At 39.3% G+C, this 24394-nt stretch overlaps 2 protein-coding genes across 3 annotated transcripts in view; both read right to left on the bottom strand.

The window, feature by feature from the left end:
- Positions 1-24394, bottom strand: part of LOC127575639 (NEDD4-binding protein 2-like 2) — a 100980-nt gene that overhangs the window by 38212 nt on the left and 38374 nt on the right. The window lies entirely within an intron of this gene.
- LOC127575640 (NEDD4-binding protein 2-like 1) lies at positions 650-13785 on the bottom strand. Of its 2 annotated transcripts, XM_052025510.1 has the most exons (6): positions 13483-13785; positions 10164-10291; positions 9963-10051; positions 8421-8497; positions 4633-4756; positions 650-1645 (listed from the first exon to the last, which is right to left on the bottom strand). In XM_052025510.1, exons 1-6 carry the CDS (start codon positions 13716-13718, stop codon positions 1610-1612), a joined length of 690 nt encoding a protein of 229 aa, XP_051881470.1. In that variant the 5' UTR covers positions 13719-13785; the 3' UTR covers positions 650-1609. The 2 variants fall into 2 exon arrangements, with proteins under 2 accessions (XP_051881470.1, XP_051881471.1); XM_052025511.1 differs by lacking the exon at positions 4633-4756 and having other exon boundaries at positions 13483-13781.

Below are 24394 nucleotides of genomic sequence, written 5' to 3'. Positions count from 1 at the left end.
TTGACTTTCCTGATCTGGTTGCCTTACCTGAACACTTGGTATCCGGCGATATTTAGTATCATCCCATGCTTTATTTGGTCAGGTCTGTGTTACTGCCACATGTTAATTTCAAGTGACAAATTCCACCTGCACCTCTTCAAACTTGTATAATACATTTATGTACATATACCATACAAGGTGGCCCATCTAAAACCACGGTACTGCTTGCACTAGTGCTACCTCTCCCTCAATCTTTTCCTGCCAGCATTTAACTTTTACAACATAGAATGGCACCTGAAGATTCCTGCCCTTTCAGACAGTCATTCGTAATCCTGCATTCTCTCTGGCTGCAGGGTTGCTGTCTTGGAAAATATGATCCAGGAAATTCTCAGCCTTCCTATTGCTCCACAGTGAATTTTCTCTCAAAATCTGCACTGTGGTTTACTTTGGGCATGGAATCTTTTAAAATGTAGTTGTCTGCCAATCAAAAATTAACAGATTTAAAAGAACTCTTCCAAGTCCACTGCAAAATTGACATCAATTGCATCAAAGAGATATGCATCTTTACAATTGTAAAAAGACTGAAGTGCTGCAGAAGTATCAAAACACCATTCTAAATAAACTGGATTTGAACCTTGAAAACCTTGTACTAAGTGCTCAGCAAGACACATTTAAAAGCAATATAGTATTTTATTACAATTTTTCATTCTAATTTATTTACATAATATAAAACTTACATACATATTGTGGTAAACATATTAAATCACTTAAAATGAAATTGAAGCCTGTTAATATAAGTGATTATATGAAGCAATGTCATAAAAACCTAAATGGCTCATTAAAGTTCTTTATGGAAGGGTAATATTGTATTTGTGAATCTTTGTACTAGACATAACTGCCCTCTGGTCTACTAATCCATTCAACTGTATAAAACTGCTACAAAATATTGCAGTAGATCAATACTACTTACCAACTTCTCAGAGTAACTAGAAATGGGCGATAAATGCCAGCATTGTCAACATCCTGAGAATGAATTAAAAATAATTGTAGATACAATATACATCTACAACTAGGGATATAAAATTGTTGCACCAGTTCTATGATTTAAATTAGTATTAAAACATAATTAAAAAACAAAAAAATTGATTTTTACCATCACAACTTCTCAATACAGCGTCCCATCTACAAATACTGATAGAAAATAGCTGCGGGAAAATTTGGCGCAGGAGTTTGCAATAATAGCTTCTGATTCAACCTTGTAACCATCTCAAAAGGGTTAGAAAATTGCATTTGACAAAAATTGTTATGGAATAAAATCTGTTGGTCACAATTATCATTTTTAGTTTGTGATTAAAGACCTTTAGTGCTTTACCGCTTTTAATATTTTTTTAAAAAGTTAGTTTAAAAGCAGTTTTGCTCCATTCTGAATAAAATGTGATTTATCAATCTTGGAGGAAAGTCCTGGATTTGTCCAACAAGTATTACTCCTCCATGTACTAAGTTTATCAGATTTTTCTCCATCTCAGTTCGTTCCTCTTCTGAAACTTTGCATCAGTTATTTTGGACTCCCCTTTCTGCATGTAGCACTTTGTCAATCGTGATATTCCTCTCATACCGTTCCTTCATCCGTTCAATTGTTTCTCTTGGAACACCATGAATATTTATTCTGCACACATTCAAAAAATATATAAAATTAAACTATCTACTATAAACTTACAGAATATGATACAACTTAAATGATCATTATCCTAATATTCAGATGATAGCAAAAACTATTGATAGAAAAATAGGGGACTATGTGGGAGGGAAGGGTTAATAGAGCAGGATAAAATGTTGGCACAACATTGTGGGCTGAAGGGCCTGTGCTGTAGTGTTCTACGTTCTAAACATGTAAACTTTCCTCAATGAAAACACTGTCTCTTTTGTGTTAAAATTCCCATTGAGGATAAGCATGTAATTTAGTCTCTACCCTTCATGCAACATCAGGGGATTATGGGTTTAATCATGTCACCTTTCAAGTAAGATATTAAATGCATACACTATTTCAATAGTCATGATATTGGACCAGCCTCCTACAGTTTGACTGTTGAAATACCACCATGGAAAATAATGAAACTGAATAAAATAAATTTCATGACCACTGTCGTATCTTCATAAAAATTCAAGTTCATTATGTTTCACTAATGTCAGTGGAGTTTGGCATCTCCATCTAGATAACTCTACTCCCAAACATCAGGGGTTGTCACCAAAAGCAACTGGGAATGGCCACTAAATACTGTCAAATAGACATAAAAGATCCAGTGGAAGGCGACAAAGGGATTTCTCAGTATCCATATTCATTCATATTTCAATTAGCACCAACTAATCAGAATAAAATCATTCATTTCGCTGTCAGCCCATCCAGTTTTGTATCAGCAGCATACTTAGAAATATTATTCAGTGCACTCATTGATGTATGTTGTGAATAGCTGGATCACAAACACTGGTCCCTCAGGTACCCCACCAGTCATTGTGTGCCACCCAAAAAAAGACCCATTCATTCCTTTTCTGCCCCTTTCTGTCAACTAATTTTCAATTCATGTCAGTATACTGTAATCCTATCTGCTTTATTTTGCGCACTAATCTCTTGTAGAAATTTATCAAAGATCTTCTGAAAATCCAAATACGCTACATCCACTGGTTCTCCCTTAGCTATTCAAACATTTACAACTTCAAAAAAAAACTCCAGTAGGTTTATCGAACATAATTTCCCTTTCATAAATCCATGCCAACTTTGTCTAACCCCAATGATATTTTCTAAATATGCAGTTATCACATCCTTTAAAGTAGACTCTAGCATTTAACATACTAGTGATGTTAGGCTAACGAATTTGTAGTTAACTGTTTTCTCTATTTTGTTTTTAAATGGTGGATTTACATTTGCCAAGCTCTAACCTACAGGGACCATTCCACAGTCAGGATGTTGACAATCAATGCACAATTTCCCTAGCTTCCTCTCTTGGTATTTTGGGATTCAAATTATCAGGCTTTAGAAATTTATCAGCTTTCAGCCCCATTAATTTCTACAGCATATTTTTTAAACTATTGCCAATTTCCTTTAATTCCTTCTTTTCGTTAGCCTCTTGGGTCCCTGGCATTTCTGTAAGTTATTTGTGTCCTCTTTCGTGAAGAGACAATCAAAGTATTTGCTTAAATGCCCCGCCATATCTTTGTTCCCCATTATAAATTCACTCATTTCGGACAGCAAGGGACCTACATTTGTCTTATCTTTTTAGATACTTACAGAATTTTTTGCACTCCACATTGATGTTCCTTACAAGTTTACTTTCCAGCTCTATTCTCCCTCCCTTAATCAAAGTTTTGGTCCCTTTTTTTGCTTAATTCTAAACTGCTTCCAATGCTCCTACTTGGTACTTTTTCTGACAATTTTATGTGGCTCCCATTTGGATCCAATCCTATCCTCTGTTAGCCATGATTTGGTCACTCCCTTTGATGTTGTTGTAGCACAATGGAATTTTTTTTTAACTGTTGTGGTTCCTGCAATTGTTCCTCAAAGATTAGCCACTACCACTATGCCTTCAATGAAGTTAGCCTGACATTAGTAGAGAAAATAGTGGAATCTATTATTAAGAAAGTGGTAACAGGGCAATTTGAAAATAATAATAAGATCCAGCAGAGTCGACATGGACTTATGAAAGGGAAGTCACATTTGACAACACTGTTAGAGACATTTTTGATGTCGCAGCTAGCATAACAGATGAGGGTGAACCATTCGATGTGGTGTAAGTGAATGTTCAGAAGGTCTTCCATAAGATGCCACAGAAGAAATTAATTGTAGAGTGTGCAGTATTGCTGGTAATCTACCGACATGGATTACAGGTTGGTTTATGGACAGAAAACAGAATAATTAAGGCATTTTTGAGTTGGGAGGCAGTGACTGATTGGGTGGTTTAGGAATTGATACTGGGACCCCGGTTGTTAACATTCTATATCAATTATTTGGATAAGATCAAGAGTAATATATCCAAGTGTGCTGATAATAAAGGGGCAGTGTGGTTTGTCAGGAGGGTGTAGAGGAGCTTTAGAGGCTTATAATCAGGCTGAGTGAATAGGCAAGGACATAACAGGTGGAACACAAGGTTGAAAAATGAGGTCTTCCACTTTACTAGAAAAAAAGTCAAAACAGAATATTTTTTAAATGGTGGCAGATTGAAAGGAGTTGGTGTTTCAATGACCTGCTTGTCCTTTTACTGAAAGTTAACATGGAGAAAAACAATTAAGTCAAGAGGTATATTGTGTCCAAAAGGATTTGAACACAATTTATAAAGACATCCTGTTCCAATTACACAGGGACCAGATGAGAATGCAAGTGGAATATTATATGCAGGTCTGGCCTCCCTAACTATAGTCAGCATACAAAATGGGCTCTTCAGCCCAACATGTCCATGCCAAACTTTTTGCCCAGCTACAATAATCCCATTTGCCCACATCAGGTCCGTATTCTTCTATGCCTTGCCTATTCAGGCACCTGTCTAAATGTCTCTTAAATGTAGTAACTGTATGTGATTCCACCCCCTCCTCTTGCAGGGAGCTCCAGATATCAATCACTCTGTGTAAAAAAAAAACCTTCCCCTCAAATCCCCTTCCTCTCACCTTAAATCTAACTAAGCAAGGAACACTTGTGATAGCAGGAATGCAGCAAAGATTCAGCAGATTGATTCCTGCAAAAGCAGATTCGTCACATGAAGAGAGATTAGGTAAAATGGGCCAATGCCTCCTGTAGTGTAGAAGAGTAAGAAATGATCTCATTGAAACATTCAGAATTTTTTATTTGGCTTAACAGGATAGACATGGAGTTGATATTTACCCTGGCTGGGGTATGTAGAACCAAGAACCCGAGTTTCAAAATAAGAGGTCAGAAATTCAGCACCACATTAAGAAATTTATTCATCAAGAAGATACCGAGACTTTGGAATTCTCCACACTAGGGCTGTGGAGGCTCAGTTGCTGGGCACATTCAAGATAGAGATAAATATATATTTAGTGATTAAGGGAACTGAGGGATATGGAGTTAGTGCAGAAAAGTGACGCTGAGATGAAAGATCAGCCATGACTTTAGTGAATGCAGAGCAAGCAAAAGGGACCAGTGATCTACTCACATTTCTATTTCTCATGATCTTACATGGACAAAAATACAAGCTTTAAGTTTACACTGGATAGGATGAAGGGAAGAGTACTATGTCCACCATTTGACAGATTGAAAGATTTCTTTAATCTAGCTAATGTAAAAACATTCACATATACTGATGTCAACTCAACATCTGCAAAAGTTCAATACCAGAACTACTGCACTCTTTCAACCAATTAGTATCAAATTCTGATCCCATTAATCGTCTTTATTGCTCGCTAAACTCAAGGGGGTTTTTAACCAGAAGATTCTGATCAACCCTAACATTCTTTTCACCACATTCTTCTACCTCCAGGACACATTTCACTAAATCCCCATCACTCCTTTTCCACTTATATAAAAGGTTCGACATTAAAATTACTACTTTTTAATTATAATACAGTGATGAAGACATTGCTAGATCTAAGAGCAAAAGTGGAGCAGCTAGTAGAGCTGATGCCTCGCAGCACTAGCAACCTGGGTTGAATCCTGACCTACAGTGTTGTTTGTGCACAGCTCCCTGTGATTGCGTGGGTTTCATCCTACAGTCCAAAGACATGCAGGTTGGTTGGTTAATTGGCCACTCCACATTGGCCCTAGTGTACAGGCAAGCAGTGGAATCTGGAGTTGATAGGATTACTGTAAATGAGCACGAGGTGGTTGGCACTGACTTAGTGAACTGAAGGGCCTGTTTCTGTACTGCATGATTCTGATTCTAAAATAGTTAAGTAACAGAATCAGAGAGATACAGCACAATAACAGGCCCTTCAGCCCACCAAGTCAGCACCAACCATCAATTACCCATTTACACTAATTCCACATTAATCTGATTTTTTATTCTCCCCATATTCTCATCTATTTCTCCTTACATTCTACTACTCACCTACACACCAGAGGCATTGTAAATTGCCAATTAATCTATCAAACCACACATCTTTAGGATGTGCGAGGAAACTGGAGCATGTGGAGGAAAGCCACAGAGTTAGAGGGAGAACATGCAAACTCCATACAGATAGCAACTGACATCAGGATAGAACCTGGGTATCTAGCACTGTGTGGCAGCGGTTCTACTTGCTGTGCCATTATGTCGCTCAGTTAAATAAATGTGGATGAGATACAACTAAAATGAAGAAAATTATTTAGTTTCAGAAAGAATAGGCCAGAGAGTTAGTTAGTTGCAATAATGGAAGTTAACATATTATAAAACAGTAGAGAGATTAAAAAACTGCAACAGGATATAAAAAGATATTTAGAGCTAAAGGCAGAGGACATGATTAAGAAGTTTTTAGATAATGGAAAAAGTAGCCATGTAGTTGAGGGTGTAAAAGAATTCTGTAGAGTAGGAATATATCAACAAACTGAGTAAATCAGCAAAAAAAAGTAGTAAATGGAATTCAATCAAAAACATGCATTTAGGAAGTTCAACCCAGATAAGTGTGAAGTGGTTCATTTTGGTAGATCAAATATGTTGGCAGGATATAGTCTTAATGGTAGGACTCTTGGCAGTGTGGAGGATCAGAGGGATCTTGGGGTCCAAGTCCGTAGGATGCTCAAAGCAGCTGCGCAGGTTGACTCTGTGGTTAAGAAGGCATATGGTGTATTGTCCTTCATCAATCGGGGAATTGAATTTAGGAGCCGTGAGGTATTGTTGCAGTTATATAGGTCCCTGGTCAGACCCCACTTGGAGTATTGAGTTCAGTTTTGGTTGCCTCACTACAGGAAAGATGTGGAAGCCATAGAGAGGGTGCAGAGGAGATTTACAAGGATGCTGCCTGGAATGCGGAGCATGCCTTATGAAAGCAGGTTGAGGGAACTTGGCCTTTTCTCCTTGGAGAGACGGGAGGATGAGGGGGGACCTGATAGAGGTGTATAAGATGATGAGAGGTATTGATAGGGTAGATAGTCAGAGGCTTTTCCCCAGGGCTGAATTGGTGGCCACAAGAGGACATAGGTTTAAGGTGCTGGGGAGTAGATATAGAGATGTCAGGGGTAAGTTTTTTACTCAGAGAGTGGTGAGTGCGTGGAATGGGCTGCCGGAAACGGTGGTGGAGGCGGATATGATAGGGTCTTTCAAGAGACTGTTAGATAGGTATATGGAGCTGAGTAAAACAGAGGGCTATGGGTAAGCCTAGTAATTTCTAGGGTAGGGACATGTTCGGCACAGCTTTGTGGGCCAAAGGGCCTGAATTGTGCTGTAGTTTTTCTATGTTTCTAAGTGCAAACAATGCAAGGTGTGCAAAATAAACAGAAAGACATCAAGAAATGCATAAGAACAGAGTGACCTTGGATTACATGTTCATAGACTCTTGAAAGTAGTAGGAGAGATAAAGTGATCCTTGAAAGTATAGAACAAGAGCAAAGAATTTCAGACTTGCCTTGTTTTCTTTAAAAGGCGATGCCAAGGGGAGATTTAACAATGGTACACATAAATACAATGGGTCTAAATGGGGTGATTGGGAAGGACCCGTTACCCTTTGCAGAAAGGTCAATAGCCAGAAGCCACAAATTTATATTAATGGGTAAAAAATTAGAGGAGAGTTGAGGGAAAACAAATCATTGATTGAATGATAGGAGTTTGGAATTCATCCCATAAGAATATGATTGAGGTAAAAGAAAATGATTGCAGGTAATAAGTACCGTAATATGCAGTTGATGTGTTGTAACCCCATGGCTACAGACAGAACTGTAATGTTGGATTAATCCTATCTGCCTTTAAAAAACTCACTGTAGTCACAATAGCCCCTTTTCAGTTGCATGGACATAATATGCCAAATGACATAAATTTTTATGATTCTATGTCAGGATGCCATAAAAACTAGTTAGAAAGCAATTAAGGTGGAAGAAAAAGTGCTAAAAAGACTAATTACATCTGTTCGAACAGATTATGGGACAGTATTATGGAAGTACTTATAATTATGAAAGGAAGACAACAGCTAAACTGGACTGCTTCAAGAATTTGGAGTAAGAATCCAGATTCAAGATTAAATACAGTAAATAAACAAAAAAAACATCTTTATACATATTATAGGTTGGTGGAATTCATTTCCAGAGTTAGTGCCCAAGACAGAAACTATGACTAAATAAACACAATTAAGAATAATTTCTGGACACACAGATGCAGACTTCTATATATACATAGGTTCTATAGAAGATGATATTAACTTTGATGACCTTAAGCTCTTTCTTTGTGCATTATAAAAGCCTGCAATAGACTGAACTATTTTCAATAACACAACTGCTATTCTCACACATTAAGTGATTGAAAGATTTAAACCTGGTTAGTTTTCTAATGTCAAATTTCCATGGTGTGTCTGGTTCTCTGAATTTCACGTCATAACCATTTTCTTGTGCCTGTTGATGACAAAACATTAATCCTGGGTTTAAAATCTAGAGAACCAATCTAATACTGAATTTCAGCAACATTTCCACCTAAAATTCAGGAGTTTTTGTATGGTTGTCCTTGTATAATATGTAAAAATCAATGTCAACAAAGAACATAATTATAATTTGAATCTTTCTATTGCAAGATATTTCTAACACTATAATGCAATACTTATGCCAGGAAATAGCTAGTAAAGCAAATAAAAAAAACTGTAATATGCTTGAATGACTGGTGTCATGATTTCATACAGTTCTGCAAGAGATTATGGTCACCTTAAGCAATAACCAACTACGATTTCTTAATTACAGAAGAGATGAATTTAGAATTACAGGAACATATGTAATCTATTTTATTATACCCCTCTGCAGTTAGATACTTTCCAGTTAGATACTTTCGTTTTATTGAATATTATCTTGAAAGAATTTCAAAATTTAAGTTGTTCAAAGCAATGCCTTAACGTATCATGCTAAATTTGTCAATAATGGCCTAGGCTTTGCAGTCAGTAATCATTGAGTCAGCAATGAGTATTGCCAGCTGGCAATACTCGTTAATGTACAAAAAGTCTGTACTTGCTTCAAGATGCTCCCAACCTCGTCAACTTGTGATTCCAGACAGTTTGATTCTTATTGCTGAGGGTCTGAAAAGTGGAAGGTTCTTATGCCTGTAAATATTGTCAACATTTGGATAGGAATATTTGTAAAACAAACCTGGCTCATAAAGCAGTTGAAAAAAAAGCTTTGATAGCCAGTTAATTCAGATCCCTGGGCTTAACCAGCTATCAAAGCTGTCAAAAAAGACTGAATGTATCTAATATTCAAAAAGCATTAAAACCTATTAAAATTCAATGTTTCAAAAACATTGAAAATTACTAAAAATAGAATTAAAAATGAAAACATTTAAATAAACTATAACAACCTACAAAAATGTATATGAACTAAAATTTGTCTTTTTCCTCCCTTACCAGATCTAACCCTGCCCTGGGGAGCTGCACTCACTGCTGGATTTTGAGGAAATCCAAAATCTCAGAAAATATAGCAAATTTTGAGACTTCTACATTCGCACAAAAATCCCAAACACATTGGTTGTGAGGGGAAATGCAAGTTAAGCAGATGATTGCTAATATTTCCTTGAAAAATTCAAGCCATTGCATATTTTTAAAAGATGTGGTAATTACAAATGTAAGAATAACATAGCTCATTGCAACAAATTAAATGATTAAGCACAGCAGTGGCATGCCCTTTATTAAAGTACAATGTTAAAGTTAAAATAAACCTGTAAATAAGGTAAAACTGGTTTTTAACAAATATAAATAGAAAAAGAAAAATTTATAGTACAGAATTCTGCCAATTACAAACAGCAAAAGCATCTTCAAATAATATGGATGCCATATCAGTCAATATTACACATTGAAATTAATTGAAATCTAGGTTATACCATAACCACATATGGTTTCATTTCCCATGCTTGAATGTTGGTATTGTCTATAATAATTGGAGATTTCCCTTGTCTCATGGCTGATTTGGCTGAAAACAGATGCATTATACAAATGTATTAGGTGTTATACTGTACATCTAAAGTTTTTCCAAATGCAATATATAAAAATAGAAATCCATAAAGACAAATTTCAGCATTCACCTCTTTCATGATTCCATTCATGAGCTTCATCAAGTAAGTACTTCTCAAATAAATAGGAACCATCTTGTCTGATGAAATAATCATCTGTACTCAGTATCACTGCACCACGAAACTGATGTTTTAGATTCCTGGTTGAATAAACAGTGTTTGGGGAGTTGGGAGAAGGGGGGTGGCAGGGGAGGGGTGGGGGAAGAGAGAAATTAGAAGAATCTGCTTTGTAAATCCTCTTCGTACATTGCCTGAGCAACATCACTGCTCTACACTAATAGAAGTGGAAAATGAATGTTTAAGGGGAACAGCAGCATATGGGCTGAGTTCTACTTGGCCTTGCTTGACTGGTTGGGCCCAAATCTGGTAATGTAGAATGCTACACTTCTAGCAAGCAGTACGTCCAAATCCATAAGGAAGGCTATCATCACTCTCATCTACAATCAGAAGGGGGAAAGGGAGTTCATCAGAAATTGGCAACTCACCTCACTGTTGAATATGGTTTACAAGATTCTGTACAAGGTCATCACCAATGGAGGCAAATCTGCTTTGAGGCCAGTAATCCACCCAGACCAAACCTGCACCAGATACAGCAGTAAAACCTCTGACAACCTTTGCTGTTTAAGGATACCAATGTCTATGTGTGGGACAAGGGGCACACATATGCCTGATGAACATAAACCAGGAGAAAGCCTTGACAGAATATCACACACATAAATGATATACGTGCTCTCCAAAAAAAAGAGGAAATCAGGAATTGGACACAAATGCTCTGCACATACATCAGTAGTGCAGTCCAAACTAATGGATGGGAAACAGAATGTTTTTCCATCAAAGCTGAAGTCAAGCAATGCTCTTCACTCTCCTGTCTTGCTTTGTGTTTTGTATTGAGCCTTTCGCCAAATCCATCAGGAAAGACACAGGCATAAGAGGGGCAACAATACCACGTAGTGGCAGCACTCATATCAAAGCCTCCTTGTACATGGATGACATCACCGTCATCTGCTCAGACTCACAGTATGTCTACAGATCGATCAGCTTCTGTGACAAGTTTGAACTAGCCTCAGAGGCCAGAATCAATCTCAAAAAGAATGACGCTATGTTCTTTGGCAACTGGCTTGACTGATCTTCTGTTTCCTCCACCATCAGGTCCAACTGCTTGAAAGTGCTGGGAATCTGGTTGGGAATTGGGATTCTTGGCAAGAATTGGTTGGAGTGGAAAGAGAAATTGGGAATGTGTGAGTAGCACTCCCTCTTGGTGGCAGGCAAGAACCTGGTCATCAGGTGCAAAATGTTCTCGGTGCTGCTATACTTGGCACAAGTATGGCCCACATTCCACTCCTACACAGTGGCAATCACCCAAGACATCTTCCATTTCATCTGTGGATCTAGAATGTGTCAATTGGGTCATGATTCACAGCTCTCCAGAGAAAGGGGTGGGGGGAAATATACCTAACATAGCCCTCACCCTGATGGCTACCTTTGAGTGTGGCTGCTTCAAGCTCTGTGTGCAGAACCAGAGCACATAACACCAAGTGTCACTACTTTTTTGTTTTCCACAAACTACTTCCTGGGGTTCCATCTGTCCCTGGTCTCGTGAAGGATGGATTTGGCCTGGTTGCCGCGTCATGTTCTACTCACTTGATGCTTGCCGCATTTTCTGCCTTTCAGATTTTTGCAGAAAAACTTTGACTACAACTCCCTCAGGAAGTGGTCAACACAGAATGCCCTGTAAAAGGACACAATGGATCTTGTGGGATGGGTTCCCAAGCAAACTGCCAACGTCATTTGGTAGAATGCCTCATCGCCAGAACTCACAAACAAGCACCAAGACCTCACTTAGCCAGCAGTAAGAACCACCCTCCTTGTCAGATCCTTCCTGCTTGACAGTCTCACTTCCAACATATGCTGCTTCAAGATAACTACATTGCAGATCAGATGATCATCCAGCTCCTCGTGGACTGTGTGCCTGCCAAGAAGATTTGGAAGAGGATCCTTGTTGAGATTCACCCCAAGCAATGCAGACCAAGACAAACATCAATTGGTGTTGGAAGATCATCAACTCAGTGAAAGGTGCACTTTCGTCTGACAGTATAAGGAGACGTCCCCAAGTGAATGCAGCTAACTGGCATATTCCAGAGTGCAGCTTCCACAAAGGCTTTACGTAAAAGGACCATGGTATAGGATCCTGCCGCCACTGGACACTGAGGGGCTGGGCACTGTATAAGAGCCTCTCAAATGCTTCTTGGGTGCATTGCTTGAGGAGGAAGCATGAGCAGCACGGTCAGATGACTTTATCTTGGTCTTTGTTGGAACAGAAAGGTGGGAATGGGATGAAGAATAAAGGAGACAGGAAGATAAGGGCCACCCTTGTGGACTGATTGGATATGTTCTGCGAAGTGGTTGCCCAATCTGCATTTTGTTCCTTTGGATATGTTCTGCGAAGTGGTTGCCCAATCTGCATTTTGTTCCTCATTATGAGCACTAAACGTAGTCAACTAACTTGGAAGTAGAAGTGAAAATAAAGGGATTTGAAACATTAACCATTCCTCTTTCCACACATGCTGCCTGATCTGCTGAGTGTTTACAGCATTTTCTATTTTTATTTCAGAAGTACAAGCAGTTTACTCCTTCACTTGGAAGATGTGGGTCGAACCTTGGATGGTGAGAAGGGAGGAGATGAAAGGGCAGGTGTTGTATCTCCTGTGATTACAAAGTGAAGTCCCACGAAAAGGGGAATTATTATTGGTGACGATGGAAGGGAGAACTTGAAAGTCAGCAATGATTCCTCCAGAACGCGGAAGGGGGAAGGAAGGGAAAATTGTGGTTGATAATAGCATCACATTGAAGGTGGCGGAAATTACTAGAGTAATCTCTTGTACTTGGAGGCTGGCGCAATGAAAGGGGTAGGTAACCTCTACTTGCCATGGGTGGGAGGGCTGGCGGGTAACACAGACATACAGGAATTGGGGAATTATTTATATCGCAATTTAGGTCACCAAGTAAGCAGCTTCTTTAATGGCCATAGGATCATGTATGTTTTTCTGCATTAATTCATCAGATATAACTACTGCATATTCCTTTCTTTAAAAAAAACTTATACTGATCAATGTTCGTTTCCTAACTCTGAGTCGCACCGTGGCTCCTGTGAGTGCATTGATCAATACGATGACTTTTTCCCCAGTTGCTTATGTTTAAAGTCTGTTCACCGTTTCAGAAACTGTTAATGTTGGCGCTCTTTCCCATCTATATTTCGGATCAGTTTGTGTAAAAGGTCCCCAGCTCCTGTAATTATAAAAATACGGGACCGGTCAGGGGCTGAAAAACAAACCTGGCCAGAGTTGATTTGCCCGATCCAGGAAGTCCTCTCAGCAAGTAAAGCCGTTTTCCCTTGCGAAGGCGGCCTCGGTGCGGTTTAGCCGCACGCCTGGCGCCGGGCTGCTGCAGGCTCAGGTTCTGAAGGGATCGCGCCAAACACTCGGCCGACATGTCGACGGCCGCCCGCCCACTGCCAGCCTCGCACCTGCCGTCTGTCCACGCCAACCTTTGCGCCCCCGCCCGCCGCATCACGTCACGCAGCCAATGACGAGCGCGGTTGCCTCCGCGGCTCGAGCTGTGGCCCCGCCCCCTCTCCCTCCGACAACAATGACGTGAGCAGAGCGCCACCAAGAAGCAGCAGCTGGTGGGTGGGGCTGGGCACCAGGGTTGTTGCATTCGTTAGGTCACTGGGCGCAAGCACAGATGGTTTCTTAACTGTGTGCGGAGTTCCATATCTGTAGTGCACTGCCCGGACGGGTGATGGAAAGCGATTAATGAACAACCAGAAGTGCATTGGGTAAATACTGGATGGGCACTGGGTGCACCAGTAGAGTTGATAGGGAGGGATGTGGGAGGGGATTAGGTGGGTGAGAGAGCTAAGGGCGGAGGAAGCGAAGGAGGCGGAAAGGTTGAAGACGAAGGGCGGGGCTAGAAGGCGAAGAGGAATTCTAAAGCTTTATAAAGTATGCCAAAAACACTCAGTTTCTTACCTAAGTGACAATTTTTCACGTGACCAAAACAGAGGAATTGGAGAGATTCATCTGCCTGTCTGAATGCATATACAAACTAAATTAGCGTTCAATCCCTGGACAAATGCAACTGTTTTGTTAACCCTCAGCATTATTTCCCTTCAGCGCTCATACAACAGTATTTTGTTTGGAATCAGTAAGTAATTTTACAAAATTGGACATTGCTCTACTTCGAATCAGTTCATCAGTGCACATCATTTTTGACTCAAAATTTTCAACCACTAACAAGGACATCTTCAACCTCTCACTGCTGTGGTCCGAGGCTCCCACCTGCTTCAAGAGGACAACAATCATATTGGTGCCTAAGAAGAGCAGGGTGACCTGCCTCGATGACTATCACCCAGTAGCACTCACATCTACTGTGATGAAGTTCTTTGAGAGGTTGGTTATGGCTAGAATTAACTCCAGCCTGAGCAAGGACCTGGACCTGCTGCAATTTGCCTACTGCCACAACAGGTCTACAGCGAACACAATCTCACTGGCTCTCCACTCTACTTTGGAACACCCAGACAACAGCAAAACATATGTCAGGTTGCTGTTTATCGATTACAGCTGGGTGTTCAACACCATCATCCCCTCACTATTAATTAACAAGCTTCAAAACCTGGGCCTCTGTACCTCCCTCTGCACCTGGATCCTCAACTTCCTTATCGGAGGCCACAGTCAGTGCGGATCAGTAATAACATCTCCTTAACCTCTCCTCCTCACTGACAATCAACACAAGTGGACCTCAAGGATGCGTGTTTAGCCCACTGCTCTACTCTCTCTACAGTCATGACTGTGTCGCTAAGCACAGCTCATATGCCACCTATAAATTTGCAGATGACACCACTGCTGTTGATAAAATCTCAGAAGGTGATGAAGAGGCATATAAGAGTGAAATAGCTTGGCTGGTTGAGTGGCGTCGTAAAAACAACCTTGCACTCAACGTCAACAAGACCAAGGAATCGATAACGGACTTCAGGACGGGAAAGTCAGGAGAACACATACCAGTCCTGATTGAGGGGTCAGCAGTGGAAAGGGTGAACAGCTTCAAGTTCCTGGGCGTGAACATCTCAGAGGATCAAACTTGGGCTCAACGCATTGATGCAATCATGAAAAAGGCACGCCAGTGTGTCTACTTAATTAGGAGTTTGAGATTTGATACATCACCAAAGACTCGCAAATTGCTATAGATATATGGTGGAGAGCATTCTGACTGGTTGCATCACAGCCTGGTACAGAGGCTCCAATGAACAGGATCGCAAGAGGCTTCAGAGGGTTGTAGACTCAGCCAGCTTCATCATGGGCACAACCCTCCCTACCATGGAGGACATCTCCACGAGGCAGTGCCTCAAGAAGGCAGCATCCATCACTAAGGACCCTCACCATCTGGGACATGCCCTCTTCTTGTTACTACCATCGGGGAGAAGGTACAAGAGCCCGAAGACCCACACTCAATGTTTCAGGAACAGCTTCTTCCCCTCTACCATCAGATTTTTGAACAGTCCATGAACACTTTTTTATTTTGCACTATTTTGTTATTTACATATAATTTTATGTTTTTGCACTGTACTGCTGCTGCAAAACAACAAATTTCACGACATACAAGTCAGTGATAACTGATGTGACTGACTAAACTGAGCCACATGGAAGCTGTAACTGGGAGATATAGAAGTCTTTATTTACACATCAGATCTACTGGGGAGTCGAAGAGGATCACTCTCTCCTGTTTTATACTGTTTAAGCACAAAGATAACAATAAATCATTAACTGCAGTTTCACTGGCTATAATTACCAACTTAACTTTAACATTTTGAATATAGTCAGGTAAATTTGCAGAATTACTTATTTACAATGGTAGCACATTCCAACCAGCAGAACATGTTTGAATATTCAATACTGGTGTCTGTTTGGAAAGCTTCTGAGCGCAAACTCCAGACACCCAAACTATACCTCTTTTGTCACTGTGTTGATGGATGGCTCCCTGAATATACAACCACCCAGAACATTAAGTGACAAAGCAGACCTGTCCTGAACTGTGCATAAGTGGCAAGGATACGCCTTTAACGATGTGCTAATACAGGAGATGGCCACTTAATTGTTCTAAAGTTTTCAATGAGCAGCAATTAACATGAACATTCATTTATTATCTTCCCCTATGTAGTTTCAATGGAACAATCAGAATATCCCACACCCAATGATTGGTTTCAATACCCTTAAAGTATCAATTGAAGTTAAATTGTAAACAGATTTTATTTCCTGAAGACTGGTTCTGCAGTCTCGTGTCCTCATTTTAATTAATATCTGCTATCCATAATTTCATAACTCCAGAATAATCCTAACAATAATAAACCTGATTCTAATAAGTACAGGAACTAGAGAGCATTTATTATTCTATAGTTCAATATGCTGGCAAAATATTCCATAGTTCACACTAATAACTGAAAGAATCTCAGATATTATTTAGGCAGCTCTCTCTCTTCCCTGCAATTAGTCAAGTGATTCTCTTTGGGACTGCCTTTAATGCTGGTATATCTATTAAATAAGGAGATTAAAGCTGCACACAGTACTGCAGGTGTGACCTCACCAACACCCTGTATATTGTAACAATAATACCCCTCTATTCTTAAACGCCAACTGGTGAGCATAACACTATTACGGTGGCAGCGACCAGGGTTCAATTCTGGTTGCTGTGTGTAAGGAGTTTGTACGTTTTCCCCATGACTGCGTGGGTTTCCTCCGGGTGCTCCAGTTTCCTCCCACATTCCAAAGACGGACGGGTTAGGAATTATAGACATGCTATGTTGGCGCCAGAAGTGTGGTGACACTTGCGGGCTGCCCCCAGAACATTCTAAGCAAAGATCCATTTCACTATGTGTTTCGGTGTACATGTGACTAATAAAGAAATCTTACCTCTTATAAAGACCAGAATGCAATTACCTAGATTCATCTGTACTCCACCCATTTACAACTTCTCTCCATTTAGATAATAAGTTGCTTTTTGATTCCTCTTACCAAAGTGCATGACTTCACACTTTCATGCATTAAACTCCATTTGCCAAGTTTTTGTTCACTCAATCTATCAACGTCCTACTGCAAAATCCACATATCTTCAGTACAGCATGTCGTCTCATTTATTTTCCTATCATTGGCAAATCTGGATACTTCACACTTTGCCACCCTCCTCCAAATCATTAACATAGATAGTAAATAATTGAGAGCCAAGACCTGATCCTTGGGGTACCCCACTAGTTATAACTTTCCAGCCTGTAAAGAACCCATTTATTCTGACTCTGTGATAACCAGTCTTCAATACATGCTAATATACTTGCCCTGTGAGCTCTTATTTTGTATGCCATCCTTTTATCTGGCACCTAGTCAACAGCTGTCTAGAAATCCAATACACTAGATCTACAGGTTTCCCTCTATGGACTATGCATGTTAGATCCTCAAAGAACTCTAGTAAATTTATCAAACATGATTTACCTTTCATAACACAATGTTGGCTATTAAACTTGTCCAAATGACCTTGATTATAGACTACAGCATCCTGCCAACAACAGAAGCCTAGTTCATTCGGCTTGGTTACCTGCTTTTTGCTTTACTTGAACAAAGGAGTCACATTTGTGGTTTTTCAATCTGCTGGTTCCAAGACTCAGCAAACTCCATCAGGTCCAGGCTATCTGTTCGCCCTTAAGTAAAATAAGGGTAGAACATATACAATAAATGGTAGGGCACTAAGGAATGTTGATGAACAAAGACACCTTGGGGTTCAAGTACATTGGTACCACTGGGTTTTGATGTTTTAGTCAAGATAGAGAGGGAGGTGGAAGAGGTGGAGGAATTGCATTACTAATCAAGGAGAATGTCCTCATGGAATACAGCTGTGACATATTGGAACACTTATTCACTGAGGCAATATGGGTAGAGCTCAAAAATAAGAAGGGCACAATCACTCTGATGGGGTTGTACTATAGGCCTCCTAATAGCCACTGGGAGGTAGAGGAACAGATATGTAAACAGATTATATAAAGATGTAAAAGCAACAGGGTTAACATAGTGGGTGACTTTAACTTCCCCAATAGCGACTGGGATTTCCTTAGCACAAGAGGCTTAGATGGGGCAGAATTTCTTCAATACATTCAAGAGATCTTGAAACAGTACATGGATAGTCCAACTAGAGGAGGGACCATACTGGACCTTGTTTTGGGAAATGAGCCTGGACAGATGAATTACCTTTTAGTGGGAGAACATTTTGGTAATAGTAATCACAACTCTAAGTGTACAAGAGCCTAGAAATTTGCAAATTTAATTTACTCTTTATGTTGGTGATACATCATAACATTCAGTAATTTCTGTGTTGTCTGAATAGGTATGTTTTTGATAGGGTAGACCTTCTATGCTATCAAAAACATGCCAGTTAAGACAGAGAACTTGAAATAAATTCATAAAACTAATTTAAGTCTTCACCACTCATACCATCCACATTCACCACATGTAGCCATACATATCAGCCAAACTGTCTATTGTCTTTTGCCATATGGGTCAATTATAAATAGTTGGGCCACTGATCAGTTGAAATAGATTAAACACATTTAAAAGAAAATTTAAAAAAGACATTTGGTAAAAATAAATGAAAACAAAATTTAGAAACATTAAAAAATAAACAGCTTACTTTTTCAATCCAGGTCAGTGATCCCATTCAAATGAATGGGGCTGCGCTGGCTACTGAAAAACCTGATGGAGAGTGCTCCTTGCCCTTCAGTTCACCCCCATACTCAGCACCGAATCCGACAGGTCAGGAAGTCCAGATGTGCCAGCTGCCGACCTCCAGCAAATTCTGTATGTCTACCCTGCAATGCCCAGATGTGAAGATCAGGAATGTTCTGCCTGGCAAGAAGGACTTCACTGGCAATTTCCTTTCAAATCTCTGGCAAAAAGTCTCAGCCCATTAGGCATACTGGTTATTTCTGGTTCAATCCACTGCATCATAGAGCAGTTTTTAAAAAAAATATTTCCTAGAGTTATATTGATACATATTTGCCATCCCATCCAATACCATCACTAATATGATTCAATTAATCCATGGACTTAAGTTTGAGAACTGTTACACTGCTTTAGTTGAAAAGTGGAGTTAGTTATCATGTACAAACAGAAATCCAAACTTACCTCAGTTTTCCTCATACATGAAATAATGCTCAATCACTGTGAGAGTGATGAAAATAAAAATTACTGATGCCAGGATTACTTCAAAATACCACCAGCACAAAATTTATCCACAGCTTCATTACTGTAAATTACTCCTAGTGTAGGTGGGTGATAAAATAATCTTGAGGGGAATTGATGGGCATGTGAGAGAATAGGCTACAGGGAATGATGAGGGAATTCTGAAAAACAGCATACACTCGATGTGCTAAATGACCTCCAATGTTGAGAAAGCATGTGTTTGTACTTCTAATCTCTGGAGGGTGTCTAAGTTTAACATTTCTTTACTGTAATCACCACTTCTAATGGGTAAATTAGAGACTGCACTCACAAAAATTTGTGGTTATTACAATGACCTTACTTGACAAACTGATAGATGACAAGTGTTTCTCTCATTGGAGGATTGAAGTGGCTCTTCCCTTCCATTTCTGGATCTCTCCATCTCCATCCACAAACATCCATCACAAGCCCACAAACTCCCACCCCGCAACCTGCAAGAAATCCATTCCATTCACTCATTTTCTCCATCTCATTTGCTTTAATGAGATGTTCTATAAAAGTGCCTGTGAAATGCTTCCTTCATGAACGATTGCTTCCCTTCTATATATCTACAGGGCATTTTGCTGAATTTATTTTCTGTACCTCTGCTCTCATCTCCTCACCTCCTGGACAGAGCTATCTTCCATTTCACCAGTCTCTGCATTCAATAGATCATCCTTCGTGATTTCCACCAGCTCCAACAAGATTCTACCACCAGACACGTATTTCCTTCCCTTTTCATTATTTCAAAGGGATTGCTCTCTGTGACTCTCTGGTCCATTTTTCTATCTCCAGCTAACACTCCTCATCTTATGATGCTTTCCTATACAACCGTAGTAGATGCAAAACCCGTCCTTTCACCTCTTCCCTTTCCACCATCCAGGGAGCCAAACAATCCTTCTGAATGCAGCAGGAATTCACTTGCACTTCTTCCAAATTTAGGATACTGTATTTGTTTTTTTATAAAATATTAGAATTTATCATTATAGACATTAAAGCAGAGGACTCAAGGTAATCAGTAAAGTCAATGTGGTTTTGTTAAAGTAAAATCATGTTTGACCAATCTATTGGAGTTCAAGTAGTAATGTACTCTGGATAAAGGAGAACCAGGGGATGCACTATACTTAGATTTCCACTGGGCATTTGATAAGTTGCTCTATCAAAGGTTATTGTGGAAAATAAAAAAAACCATGGGAGTAAGAGGTAACAGACTGGAATGGTCAGGTAATTGGCTAACAGAACTAACACAGTAGCCATAAATGTGTTTTTTTTAGTGGTCAGCAAAATGTAAAAAAGGGCTATGCCACAGGGACCAGTGCTGGGACCTCAACCTTTTACAATTTATATAAATAACCTAGATGAAGGAACCACAGGTATGGTGGCTTTTGCTAGTGAAAGTTAGGAAAGTAAATTGTGAAGAGAACACGAGGAGGCCACAAAAGCATATAGATGGGACAAGTGAATGGAAAAAGATCTGGCAAATGCGATAACGATAAATTATCCAATTTGAAATTGACAGGAAAAATAAAAAATATCAAACTGGTGAGAGATTGCAGAATGATCTGGAGTCCTACCACATGATTTGCAGAAGGCTAGTATGCAGGTAAAGAAAATAATTAGGAAAGTCAATCTAATGTTATTGTTTATTGCAAAATAAAGTACAATATTAATAAATAGAAAAGTAGGGAGGTTATGCTTCAGTGATATAGGACTACATCTAGAGTACTGTGGGCAATATTATTTAAGAAAGAATATTATTATGTTGGAAGCAGTTCAGTATCCATGAAAAAAGATTGGACAGTGTGGGCTCGTATCTGTTGAAATTCAGAAGAGTGAGAAGGGACTTATTGAAATACAAGACCTTGAAGAGCCTTGGCATAGTTGGATGAGGACAGAATATTTGTTCATGTGAGAATCTAGAACTAAGGGTCAGTGTTTAAAAATAAGGAATCACCCATTTAAAACAGAAGTAGCATTTTTTTTCTCTGAGGTTTGAGAGTCTTTAGAACTTACTCTCTCAAATGATGGTGAAAGCAGAGTTATCGAATATTTTCAAGGCAAGGGTGAGCAGATTCTTGACAAGAGGTGAAAGGTCACCTTGGGTGGACAGAATGCAGAGTTGAAGTTAAAATCAACTATTATATTATTAAATGACAGAGCAGCTCTAGGCCTGCTCCAAATTCATATCTTACAACAGAAAAGCATTTATGTGATAATATGCAGAATTTTCTGAAATAAATAACATGCAACTGACAGAGCAAGGAACACGAATAAATACAAAAATAATTGAAAGGCTAGGAAGTTAACTGTTTAAATTCAGTCACCATGAAAGCATCAGTTTTACTTATTCTTAAGAAACAGATGTAGTCAGGTTACTTCAAGTCAACAGCACACATGGAAAATAATCTCTATCTAATATCCTTCTTATTACATAAGTAATAAGGGCACATCAATACTCTCAATCTTTTGTTGAAGAGTGTTTACTTCTTCAGATGTATAAGTAATTACTGTATATTTTCATAACATGAACACAACAGCTGCATTTTAGAAGTACAGGAACAAAATTAGACCATTGGATGGATTTATAAATTTACAGAGTGCCAATTCTTTCTTAAAGTGGGTACTTGATCTACATTAATACCTTGTTTGCAGCTATCAGTAAGGATAGTGACAACCCCTCACTTCCTTTACTATAATAACTAACTGAAAAAAGTGCTTTCAAATCTAGGAGACAAATTTTCAGGTCACAAAAACTGCTGATAGACATCTTCATCAGTAATGTTTCCTAGTTTGGTGTGATTACACTGTACACTTCACAATTAACCAATCCAAGAATTTACAAAAAAAGACTTTGAACATTGGAAAGCACACAAAGGATATTTTCAACAGCCACTTCAGCAGCTAATGGAACAACCTACAAAATTGTAAGTGATGAACACACCTTAAGTTTTAAAAGTGTTTGAATGTAATGTGTTTAGATGTTTAATTATACTTACTAAAAAAAATGTTCTTTAGATCAGGGATTCTCAAATTTTTGAGGTCCCCATCCTGCAAAGTTCCCATGGGCTTTACAATGACTACATATTCTAATCAGGTGTCTTTGGTGGTAATCGAATGATGAAGTATCCAAGTTCTTGCCATTTTATGCCTTTTCATGGAAAAGTCTATCAGTAAGGGTTGTTACAGTACAACTCTTTGGAGAGATTGGGTGTCTTTGCTGATAAATTCTATCTGTATCTGTATGTCAGCATAGATACTGGAAGCTACTGTTCAACCAATGTCATTATTATTAACACAAAGACCACACCATTATATGCAGGCAATGAATGAAAATAAATCTACTATAGGCAGTAAAAACTGCTGCTTCTCTAAACTGGCCGACAGTTTATAGGTTACTTAATTGCTTGCTGTCAGTTTGCACAAATAGTCCATAGCCCATTGCAAACAAATGGTATTGTGTAGATGAGCAAAAAATCTGCATGGATGTGGTGGGCTGAAGGACCCATTTCAGTGCCGTGCAACTCTATGACCATTATGGAGCATTAATTAAGTACTGGGAAATTATATACACTGCCAGCAAATCAAACAAAAATGTGCTCATTAATAAAACCAGAAAACATTACACAAAAGCTATACTTTAGTTCTAAAAGATGAAAGGTCAAGTGAGAAGAAAATGATATAAAATGACATAGATTAGTTTTACTGAAGGTTTATCGTAAAAGTTCCAAATCAATTTAAAAAAAGTGTGAAAAATCAATGGTTTACTTTTCTCTTTTCATCAACACAAATATGATGACATTTACTAAGCATCCACTTGTATTTTTATGACAATTAAAATTACCCAATGATGATAAAAGAAAGTAACAATGAGGAAGGCCATTTGGCTCATTTTAGTCAGAGTCATACAGCACAGAAACAGGCCCTTCAACCCAACACGTCCATGCCAACCAAAGTGCCTACCTGAGCTAGTCCCATTTGCCCATATCCCTCTAAAGCTTTCCTATGCACATACCTGTCCAAATATCTTTTAAACTTCGTCATTGTACCTGACTCTACCACCTCTTCTGACAGCTCATTCCATATATCCACCACCGTGTGTGTGAAAAACTTGTCTCTCAGATGCCCTTTAAAGCCTTTCCCCTCTCACCTTAAACCTATGCCCTCTAGTTTTAGACTCCCCTGCTCTGGAAAAAGACTATTTATCCTATCTATGCCTCTCGTGATTTTATGAACCCCCTATAAGGTCACCCTTCAGCCTCCTTTACTCCAGGGAAAACAGTTCCACCTTATCAAGTGTCTCCTTAGAACTCAAGCCCTTCCATCCCAGCAACATCCTTGTGAATTTTTTCTGCATCCTCTCTAGCTTAATTACATGCTTCCCATAGGATAGCAAAGTGTGGTATCACCAACGTTTTGTACCTGTAACATGACGTCCCAACTCTTGTACTCAGGGCCCCAACTGAAAAAGGCAAGCATGCCATAACTCCTTCTTCACCACCCTGTCTACCTGTGTCGCGACTTTCAGGGAACTATCTACTTGTACCTCTAAGTTTTTCTATTCTACAACACGCCCCATTGCCCTGTCATTTATGTGCAACTCTTCCCCTGGTTTAACTTCCCAAACTGCATCATCTTGCACTTGTCCAAGTTAAATTTCAACTGTTATTCCCTTGCCCACTTTTCCAATCGATATAGATCCTCTTGTAACCTTAGACAACCTTCTTCAGTGTCAACTACACCACCAGTTATGGTGTCATCCACAAAATTGCTAATCATGTCACCTACATTCTCATCCAAATTGTTTATATGACAAACAAAAGGGAACTGAGCATTGATCCCTATGGCACACCACTAGTCACATAGAACACTACAGCACAGTACAGGCCCTTTGGCCCACAATGTTGTACTGACATTTTATCCAGCTCTAAGATCTATCAAACCCTTCCCTCC

The sequence above is a fragment of the Pristis pectinata genome, chromosome 11, assembly GCF_009764475.1.
Source record: "Pristis pectinata isolate sPriPec2 chromosome 11, sPriPec2.1.pri, whole genome shotgun sequence".
NCBI classification, from domain to species: Eukaryota; Metazoa; Chordata; class Chondrichthyes; order Rhinopristiformes; family Pristidae; genus Pristis; species Pristis pectinata.
This window is presented reverse-complemented; position numbering and strand designations above follow the sequence as displayed.

Excerpts from the sequence above, each read along its gene's own strand:
- LOC127575640 (XM_052025510.1), bottom strand. The coding sequence starts at position 13,718 with ATGCGGCGGGCGGGGGCGCAAAGGTTGGCGTGGACAGACGGCAGGTGC. Across the intron at positions 8,498-9,962 it reads TGAAACCATATGTGGTTATG|GCACAAGAAAATGGTTATGA; the intron begins GTATAACCTAGA and ends TGTCATCAACAG. Across the intron at positions 1,646-4,632 it reads CTTGCTTAGTTAGATTTAAG|AATAAATATTCATGGTGTTC; the intron begins GTGAGAGGAAGG and ends GAATGTGTGCAG.